The sequence below is a fragment of the Cyprinodon tularosa genome, unplaced genomic scaffold (assembly GCF_016077235.1).
Source record: "Cyprinodon tularosa strain WSP-4 unplaced genomic scaffold, ASM1607723v1 ctg168, whole genome shotgun sequence".
Taxonomy (NCBI): domain Eukaryota; kingdom Metazoa; phylum Chordata; class Actinopteri; order Cyprinodontiformes; family Cyprinodontidae; genus Cyprinodon; species Cyprinodon tularosa.
In genome coordinates, this window is record NW_024038513.1 from 658,702 (window position 1) to 670,000 (window position 11,299).

At 42.0% G+C, this 11,299-nt stretch overlaps 1 protein-coding gene across 1 annotated transcript in view; it reads left to right on the plus strand.

Moving 5' to 3' along the window:
* The first annotated feature begins 510 nt into the window (after positions 1-510).
* Positions 511-11,299, plus strand: part of kcnv1 (potassium voltage-gated channel modifier subfamily V member 1) — a 40,109-nt gene continuing 29,320 nt past the window's right edge. Inside the window, exon 1 of the mRNA XM_038281155.1 lies at positions 511-1,132. Coding sequence (XP_038137083.1) covers positions 1,114-1,132 — 19 coding nt within the window. The 5' untranslated portion in view covers positions 511-1,113. The remainder of the gene's footprint in view (positions 1,133-11,299) is intronic.

Consider the following 11,299-nt stretch of genomic DNA (forward strand, 5'->3'; position numbering starts at 1 on the left):
CACCTGAGATCATCCAAGCTGATAAGAGACAGTTATAGACCTAGTGAGTCCTCCTGAAACCTCATAAGAGCTTTAAAGATCTTCTGAGACCACTAGAGACCTTTAGAGGAGCCATTGATGGAACAACGGTGTTCTGAAGTGGAAAGATCTGAGATGTTAACCTCAAAGATGTTTCCAACATCCATCAGTGAGGGGAACAAACATCTCTGAACCTCTTCTGATGTGACATCCTTTAAGTTCCACGTGGACGGCAGAGCAGAGTTGTTGTTTTTTCAGGACTTGATCTGGTTCCTCACAGCGGATCCAAACCACCTGCTGATCCTGGGAAATTTACAATCTTCTGTTTTCAGAGCAGCCTTGTTGATGGAGGACAGAAATTTAACTGATTCAATCAGAACAGCTGTGGAACCGGCAGTAGATCATCTGCTGAAGATACCCTGCAGGTTTCATCCAGCTCCTGTAGGACCAGCGACGATCAAACGAGGCTGAAGATTCTGCAAAGGTTCTGGAAACAATAGATTCAAAGTTCTTTTCATGGAAACTGGATGATAAGATGAACAGCAGTTTTATTGGTGGTTTTTAAGGTGGGTTTGGATCATCTGACCAACTTTCATTCAGATTAAAGGAGCTAAACCTCAACTTAAATCTTCTTTACCTCCTGTTGGAAAGATGTCAGCTGATCCGTCCAGACGTGGGACACGAATCCAATAGAAGGAGACAGATGAGGACGTCTGCAGCTCGGAGGATCTAAAAATAAAACAAGAACAAAAAAAACAGAAGAAATAACATCAGCTGGAATTTAATCAGGACTAATTTTACTTCTTCATTCAGGATCCTCCTCCTTCTCCTCCTCCTCCTCCCCCTCCTCCTCCTCATGTCACTGTTTTCCTCTCATACCTCCCACCTCCACTTCAAACTGCAGCGCCAACCTTGGCAAAAAGCAGAAGCTCCTGGATCAGCAGGAGCGCCAGGATCTACAGCAGTTTGCGGATCTTCAGAGCTTCCCACCTCCTCGGACCTCTCCTGCAGCTTCTTGCCTCTCGGCTGTTTTCCCAACATGTGAAACGATGTGAAACTTCGCCGCAGGAGGATCTTCGAGTGTGAGGAGGAACCATGTCTTCCCTGAAAGCAGGTCAGACTCCAGAGAATCTGATTTTATCTTCACATCATGTGTTAGAGGAGGCTTAGCAGGAAACCTTCCAGAATCTTACATCTATTTTTCATCAGCAGAAATCAGCAGAAATATGAATGTAAAAAAGATCAGAGTTAGAAGATTTGAAGGAGGATGGAACCAGTTCATCCATCCATCCATCCATCCATCCATCATCCATAAATTCCATCCTTTCTCTCCTTCCATCATCCTAACCCAAACCATTCCAAATCCATCCATCCATACCATCCATTTAAATCCACATCATCATATCAACTATCCATCCATCCATCCAATCCAAATCCATCCATCCAATCCAACACCCAAATCCTTTCCATCCATCCATTCCCATCAATCCATAATCATTCCATCCAATCCATCCATCCATCCATTCATCCAACCCATCCATAAATCCATCATCCATCCAATCCAATCATCCACCCAAACCCAAATCTCATCATCAAAATAATCCAAATCCAATCCTCCATTCCATCCCATCCTTTCATCCATCCATCCATCCAAAAATCACCATCCATCCATTCATCCAACATCCATCCATCATCCATTATCCATCCATCCATCATCCATACCACCCAAAATCCAATCCATCCCATTAAATCTTTTCCTCCATCCATCCAATCCAACCATTATATCAACATCCATCCATCCATTATCATCCATATCATTCCCATCCATCCATATCATCCATACCCAATCCAATTCCATCATCCATTCATCCATCCATCCATCCACCCCCAAAACCCAAACCCTCCATCCAAAAATTCCATCCATCATTCATACAACATCCATCCTTTCAATCCAATCCATCCATCCATCCATCCATAATATCCATTCATCCAACCATATCCAACCTACATTAACCAACATCCATATCAACCATCCTATCCAACATCACCATATTATTATAATCCATCATGCCATCCATCCATCCTTTCCCAAACCATTAACCCATCCATCCACCCAAATTCCTTTATATATCCATCCATCCAAATTCCATCCATCATTATCATTCATTATCCATCCATCCATCATCCCATCCATCATCCATCCAATCCAATCCATACATCCAAAACCACCATCCTTTTTCCCATCCTTTTTCCATTACTATTTATTCATCCATCATTCATTCATTTCGTATCCATCCATTCCACCCAAATCCATCCATCCCATCCATTTCATCCAACATCCATCCATCCATCCATCATCCATCCATCCATTACCATTCACTTTCCATCATCCATCCATCCCATCCATCCATTTCCATCCATCACCCATCCATCCATCCCTCCATCCTCCCATCCAACATCCATCCATCCATCCATCCCTTTCATCCACCAACCATCCATCCATTCACCCAAAATCCATCCATCCATCCACCCCATCCATCCATCCATCCATCCACCCATCCCTTTCCACCCAACCATCCACCATCCATCCATCCATCCTTTCCCATCAACATCCACCCATCCATCCATCCATCCATCCATTCATCCATCCTTTCCATTCTCCATCCATCCCTCCATCCATCCCCCCATCCTTCACCAACATCCATCCATCATCCATCACCATCCATCCATCCATCCATCCATTAAATCCATCCATTCCCATCCATCCTCCATCCATCCATTCATCCAACATTCCCATCCATCCATCATCCATCCATTCATTAAACCATTCAATCCATCCCATCCATCTTTCCACCCCATTCATCCAACCATCCAATTTAAATAATTTTGGAACCATTGGTAAATTCATATTGGCAACATTTATTCATCCATAGACTTAATTATTCTTTCCTTTATTCATTGGTCCATACCATATGATTATATCATCCTTATTCCCACCAGACCATCCATTAATAACTACGCTCGCAATTTCATATATCCATCATCCATCCCCCCTCCATTTTTATCCCTTTCATTCTTTTTTCCCCATCCATTCATATCCATAAAACCATCTTTTTTTCCCATAAATAATATCCATCATCCAACCATCACCATCCATAAATATAAAAACATATATATAAATTATAAAAAATCCATATATAATATCCATATATCCACCCAATATATCATCTCCAAAAACCTTTCCAAAACCTTAATCCAAAAACCCCATATCCCACCAAACCAAAACCACACTTCCCCCCCCCTCCCCCCCCCCCCCCCCCATCCCCCCCCCCCCCCATCCATCCATCCTTACCAAACACCATATCCACCAAATATCCACCCTTTCACCCCCCATCCACCATCCCCCTTTCCCCCCACCACCATCCACCATCCACCCATCCATCCTTTCTTTCCAAACCAAACCCCAACCCCACCACACCACCAACCATCCTCCCCATCCACCCCCCATTCTCCACCACTGTAGAGCCCAGAAAAGAATAGTGAAAACAAAAAAAGTTAAAATACATATTGGGCGCATTTATTTGTTCTTTTTTAGTTAGTAAAATTCTTTTGGTTTAAAATACAAAATATTGCACAAACTTTTCTTTTAAAAAAAATTTCAAATTTCTGAATTAAAATACCCCAAAAGACACGGCAAGGGAAGAAAAAAGTCTGACTTGTAATGTTAAAAAGGAGGAAAAAAACAAAATTATGCTGTATGCTTGAACCGTGGATTTAGTTTAATAAAGTTGTCACAAAAGGGAAAAACTATGTGCTTTTCTTAGTTCTTTTAAGGGTGCAACATAAATTTTGTGTTTCCGCCCGGTCCCCGCATCATTTTTTCTTCTGAAATGAGAAGTAAATTTTTTTTTTTGAAGAGGAACTACTTTTCGGCGGAGCAACACGGACGGGCTAGTGGCTATGCTAAGTGGCTATGCTAAGTGGCTATGTAGCTAGCCCGACAACATCTACAGCTAAAAATCAAGACAACAACCAATGAAGAAACGGACATGAGTGTTTCCAAGCTGTGAATCCTTAAAAGAAAAAAACAAGGCATCATGGACAGTGAGTGGGAATCTCTTTTTGCCGATATTGAGACAAAACTGGTTACTCTGTCACTGGATGAGCTAAATGCCCTAGGTGAAGCACTAGGCTTGCAGCTGAGTGAAGAGGTGAAATCATGTCGGTTAATAAGAAGAAAAATACTTATTCACTTGGAAAGTGAGGATGTCACGTCTTTAGAGGACAATGGATTCTCCGTGTTATTGACCACTAATGATTTGATAGAAGACATCAGTAAGAAAGCTGCTATGAGTGCCGTGCCGGCTGCTGCGGCGGAGCGCACCACTGCTGAGCAACAAGTGGTCGCTGAGCAACCTCTGCTGGTAGAAATCGGTACTACACCTTTAGTTCTACCACCGCATATATCAAGCAGCTCTCCAAGTTCTGAAAGAGAGTCATCACAAGTCAAAGACCAAGTAAATTTGCATCCAATATACAGAAAGGATTTTCGGATTATTGGACAAATTGGTGATGTGGGACAAAAAGATAAACTAAACTTCACTAGTCTTGAAAGACAAATGGAAAGAGGACTAAAAAAAGGATACGATGAGGGAGAGATTGTTGAAGCAGTGATCCAAGCCATTGCACCTGATGTGAAATTAAAAAGTTATCTAGAGAGTTGGTCAGAATTATCCTTGAGCTCTCTTAGGCAAGTGCTTAGGACACACTTCATAGAGAAAGATGCAACAGAACTCTATCATGCTTTGACACGTGCAGTACAAGATCCCAGAGAAACTCCTGTTCAGTTTCTCATACGCACCATGGACCTTAGACAAAAAGTGTTGACTGCTTCTAATAGAGCCAAAGCTGGACTTAAATACAACCCTGAGCTCGTGCAGACACAGTTTTTGCAAACTATTCTGACTGGATTACAAGATGATGCTGTAAGAGTGGACATTAAACAGTACCTGCAGGACGCTACTGTTAGTGATGAAGTGCTGCTTGAGAAAATGAGCGCTGCCTACAGTGTTGAACTCGAAAGAAGGAATAAACTTTCAACCAGACAAAAGAGCATCAAAGTGGCTTCAGTTCAGGAAGAGGATAACTGCAAAAATGAAAATACTGGAAGCTCAAAGAAAAAGCAAAAACCAGACAGAAAAGCCAAACCCAATTGTGGAAAAGCTGGAAGCTAATAACAAGGTTATTTGTGAGGCTATCCAAAATCTTTCAACACAAGTTGCTAATTTGACTCAGGCAAAAGTGAAAACTGAAGACAAAAACATAAGAAGTAAACCATATTATTCAAGTGCTACCAGAAAGAGCCCCAGAAAATGTCGTCAATGTGAACAGTCAAACCCAGAAGGAAAATGTACACACTGTTTTAAATGTGGAAGCAGTGAACATTGGGCTGTTGGTTGTCGAAAAAAGAAAGACTCAACAGTTAATGTCAATAAAATTGAGGTACACATTGCGAATGTTATTGACAGTGTTGTTCCACAAAATGACGTGTCTTTGTCAAAAAAACAGGAGAAGACAGCAAAACTAATAGGACGCAGAAACCTTGTCCAGTGCAACATTGGAGGAGTTCCAGTCACAGCTCTTTGGGACACCGGATCACAAGTGTCAATTGTGGATCTAAATTGGAAAAAAGAACATCTACCAGACGCCGACGTTCGATCAGTGAGTGAACTTCTTGAGGAAGGTATGTTAGATCTTTCTGCAGCAAATGGGACTGAGATACCTTATGAGGGTTGGGTAGGAGTTGAGTTTAGCCTTACAGAAAACAGAGACAGTGAACTGTTAGTACCATTTCTTGTAAGCTCTCAGCCAATCGCCAAGCCAATAGTGGGTTTCAATGTCATAGAAGAACTTGCAAAGTCCAACATATCAACAGATAGGACTCTCCCCAACAAGTTTTTGCACAGCCTTGGGTCAGCATTAGATGTAGGACACAAAAAAGCAAAAGCAGTGTTCTCTGTGTTAAGTAAAGAGAAATCTATTTCGGAGAATCAAACAGTAAGGCTAGGGAGACAAGATTTTATTATCCCAAAACGTCAAATGTTCAAAGTAATCTGTGGAAAATTCAAGAAAAATGTGCTAAAGGGACAATATGCAGTTTTGGAACCAAATGAAAGCACACCATGGCCAGAAGGATTACAAATACAGCAGCAGCTAATGCACATACCAGCTAATGAGGGAGCCACAATTTCAGTTGTAGTCGAAAACAACACAGACAACAATATCAGACTACAAAACAGGACAATAATTGGTTCGCTATTTCCAGTGGATAACATACAAGATGTAAAAGAAATCACAAAAAGGCCACAAAATGAAATTGGACATGTGCACACCAAAGACATGAAAATGACACCAGAAAATGAAGGAAAAACTGAGAAACAAACATGGGATCCACCAGTGGATGTTTCACACTTAACAGCGGAACAGCAAGAAATAGTGAGAAAAATGCTAAGAGAGGAAAGTGAGGTTTTTGCACAAAATGAGTGGGATACAGGATGCATACCTGATCTGCAGATGAAAATACATCTCAAAGACAGCATTCCAGTGACAAAAACATATAATTCAATCCCTCGTCATTTGTATCAGGAAGTGAAAAAGCACATTCAAGATCTACTCAGTAAGGGGTGGATACAGGAGTCAACTTCATCTTACTCATCACCAATCGTAATTGTGAGGAAAAAAGACTCTACCATCCGACTTTGTGTGGACTACAGACAATTAAATGAAAAGACACACCCCCGACAGACACCCCATTCCAAGAGTTCAGGAAATTTTGGAAAATCTGGGTGGAAATTCCTGGTTTACAGTGCTAGACCAAGGAAAAGCTTACCACCAAGGCTTTGTTAGTCCAGAGAGCCGAGCATGCACTGCCTTCATCTCACCATGGGGACTTTATGAATGGCTGAGGATACCCTTCGGTCTAACAAATGCCCCAGCTGCCTTTCAGAGGTATATGGAGGGTTGTCTTGGAGATCTCAGGGATGAGATACACTATATTGCCAAAAGTATTTGCTCACCTGCCTTGACTCACATATGAGCTTAAGTGACATCCCGTTCCTAATCCATAGGGTTCAATATGACGTCGGTCCACCCTTTGCAGCTAGAACAGCTTCAACTCTTCTGGGAAGGCTGTCCACAAGGTTTAGGAGTGTGTTTATGGGAATTTTTGACCATTCTTCCAGAAGCGCATTTGTGAGGTCGCACACTGATGTTGGACGAGAAGGCCTGGCTCTCAGTCTCCGCTCTAATTCATCCCAAAGGTGTTCTATCGGGTTGAGGTCAGGACTCTGTGCAGGCCAGTCAAGTTCATCCACACCAGACTCTGTCATCCATGTCTTTATGGACCTTGCTTTGTGCACTGGTGCACAGTCATGTTGGAAGAGGAAGGGGCCAGCTCCAAACTGTTCCCACAAAGTTGGGAGCATGGAATTGTCCAAAATGTCTTGGTATGCTGAAGCATTCAGAGTTCCTTTCACTGGAACTAAGGGGCCAAGCCCAGCTCCTGAAAAACAACCTCACACCATAATCCCCCCTCCACCAAACTTTACACTTGGCACAATGCAGTCAGACAAGTACCGTTCTCCTGGCAACCGCCGAACCCAGACCCGTCCATCAGATTGCCAGATGGAGAAGCGCGATTCGTCACTCCAGAGAACGCGTCTCCACTGCTCTAGAGTCCAGTGGCGGCGTGCTTTACACCACCGCATCCGACGCTTTGCATTGCACTTGGTGATGTATGGCTTGGATGCAGCTGCTCGACCATGGAAACCCATTCCATGAAGCTCTCTGCGCACTGTTCTTGAGCTAATCTGAAGGCCACATGAAGTTTGGAGGTCTGTAGTGATTGACTCTGCAGAAAGTTGGCGACCTCTTCGCACTATGCGCGTCAGCATCCGCTGACCCCGCTCCGTCAGTTTACGTGGCCTACCACTTCGTGGCTGAGTTGCTGTCGTTCCCAAACACTTCCATTTTCTTATAATACAGCTGACAGTTGACTGTGGAATATTTAGGAGCGAGGAAATTTCACGACTGGATTTGTTGCACAGGTGGCATCCTATCACAGTTCCACGCTGGAATTCACTGAGCTCCTGAGAGCGACCCATTCTTTCACAAATGTTTGTAAAAACAGTCTGCATGCCTAGGTGCTTGAATTTATACACCTGTGGCCATGGAAGTGATTGGAACACCTGATTCCAATAATTTGGATGGGTGAGCAAATACTTTTGGCAATATAGTGTATGTGTGCCCTACCTCGATGATGTTTTAGTTTTTAGCAAAGATTTTGACCAGCATGTGGAAAATGTGAGAAAAGTTTTACAAAGACAAAAAGAATGTGGAATCAAACTCAGAGCAAACAAATGTGATTTTTTTAAAAGAGAAGTGTGTTATGTTGGCCGTGTCGTTTCAAAAGATGGATACCGGATGAATCCAAAAGAAGTAGAAGCTGTACAATCTTTGAAAAAGTCATGTCCTAAAACAGTCAGGGAAGTAAGATCCCTTGTAGGTTTTTTAGGCTACTACAGATTATTCATAGCCGACTTCTCAAGGATAGCAAAACACTGTATGATCTGTTGTCATATCCAAAGATAAAGAACAAATCCTCAAAGAAAGGTTCTTCACAGTTGCCACCATCTCAGTCAGTGGACATGGACAACATTACAGCAGGAGGGCACTTGAAAGACTTGTAGACGCTTTATCAGATCCACCAGTAATGGCCTATCCGCCTTAAAAAAAACCTTTTTTGTGTTGCAGGTGGATGGTCAGAGGAAGGTTTTGGGGGGCTGCCCTTTATAAAAAGGCGGGGGAGGGGGTTTTTAAAGAGTAATAGGCTTTGGCCCCGTACACTCACTCCAGCTGAGAAAAAACTAAAAACCCTTCATTCAGGGAAGCTTGAGTTTTTAGCTTTGAAGTGGGGCCTGCCCACTGAGGGGTTTCGAGTTTAAAACCCTTTTCCATGCTCCACATTCACATGTACAGTGCCAAAAAACCCCTTGACATATGTGTTTGAAAAGTGCTAAATGAATGCCGTAGGACATCGGGGGGTTCAGAATTAGTGATTTCCGTTTTAACCCCTTAAAGGGTTCGACCGGGTTTTTAAAAGTAACCGAGATGCTGATTTTTATCTCCGAAAACCTGGGGGGAAATGGACAAAAATAATGTCAGCATGAAACCAAAAGGAATGTAAAGCTGTTTGCCCATAACACCCTTTTGCAACAAGGACTCAGAGCAAAATAAAGGGGTGGTGATACTGACTGGATTTCACCCTGTTCGTGAATGGGTTTGTACTGTCACAACAAAACTGTTCCATGTAAATCCCCAGTTGACCCAATAGCAATCAAAGACATTCAAATTGTTTAAAAACAAGAAGATAAAGAAAATTAAAAGGGAAATAAAATTTTAAAGCAGAAAAAATGGGGGAAAAATTTAAAAATACGGGGGAAAAAGTGAAAGAGCCAAACTGAATTTTAAACGACTTTTGAGAAAATTTGGCCTCTTTTCTTTACAGGGGAACAAAATGGAGTTTTACGAAAAAAGAAAAAAAACCAGAAACCCAAATTTTTTAGTTCCTGCAAAAACTCAAAGCACGATTTATCACCCAACTCCATGAAAAAAAGGGGTTTTTTTGGGGTTTCGGAAAAAATGATCTCATTGGCCTGAGAGGGGGGTTTTTTTTGGGGCCGAAAAAATCCCGGGGAAGGGAAGTTAAAAATTTAAATGTAAAAAAGGGAGTCTGCCGTTTTTTTAAAAACAAAAAAAACCCCAAACCCCCCAAAAAAAAAATTAAAACCCCCAACTAAAAACAAATTAAAAACCTCGGCACCTTTTAAAACAAATTTTCAATCGTTTATCTGCATCTAGGGGAGAAGTAAGGGTGGGGGGTAGATTTAATTTTGTAATAGTGGTTTCATTTTATAAGTTTGCACAGGCTTATGCAACCCCTTTAACAAATCTGGAAAAAACAGTCCCACGCAAAATTTTTGGGAAACCTTTTTTTTACGATTGGTTTCCCTGCTCAAAAACCCATGATAGGGGGGGGGAATTTCGAGAATAAAGTTGTTCGGGAAAATTTGAAAAGTTTACAGTGGGAAAACCAAAAATTAAAGGGGGAAAAAAACCTTATCACCCTCAGTCAAACCCCAGTGAACTTTTTTTAAAACGGGAAACTTTTTTTAAAGCATCCCTCAGAAACCTGGAAGAAACGCAGAAACCTAACTGGAAAGATACTTGAACAAAGTGGGGTACTTTATATAACTCTAAGTGCATGAATCAAACGGGTTTTTTCCCCTTTCTTTCTGTTTTTTGGGGAAAAAAAACCCAAAATCCTCCCAAATAAAACTTATTTTTTCCCAAAAAAGGAGCAAAATCATTTCCAGTCCCCAAAAAGGGATATGCAGCAAAGGGCCCAAAGGTCAATGAAAGGAAGCTTACAGCATTGCACAAGCAAACATGAGAAAAGCGAAGTAAGGAGGCCCAAAAAGTATTACAATAGAAAAGCCTGGAGCTCAGCCCTTCAACCTGGCGACCACTTTTTCTTGTCCAAAACCATCGGGAAAGGGGGAGGGGACCGGGAAAAAAATACGTGCTTACGGGGAAAAAAAAAAAACCCCATGTTTAAAAGAAAAAAGAGGGAAAAAGACAGCCAGTTTATGTGGTTTTGGAAAACCTTTGGGATGGTGAAGGGGGGGGAAGGGGAATCCTTCATGGAAATGTCTTACTACCTTGCCCTTATCTTATTGAGGAAAAAGACATTAAAAAACCAAAAGGGAAAAAAAAAACACAACCAAAAGAGAAAAAATTTTAAAAAAGAAAAACCCACGAAAAAACCAGAGACCAAGTTCACGAGGATTTAAAAGTTGTAGGGGGGATGGTATTCTGGTGGATTGCCGATAAAAGCCCGATTTCCCTAGTTAAACCCCAAAAAAAGCCCCAGTCTTTCAGCCCAGATAAAAGCCAACCTTTTGGGAAGAAACCCAAAACTAGGACCCTTTGTCAAAGCCCAAAGCCAGTTTCAGGAAGGGGAACGTTTTCTCCCGACGTTAGGAATAAAGTGGCGAGAGAGTTTGAGGAAGGAGCCATGCAAAACCCGGGAACCAAGTAAAAAAACCCGGGACGGGGTACTAAAGATCAAGCGTTTGAACTCGGCCTCTTCTGGGTTAAAAAAGGAGGTGGAACAGGGGGGGCGTTCCTAAAGGGAACCCTTTAAACCCAAAAATCCTTTTTT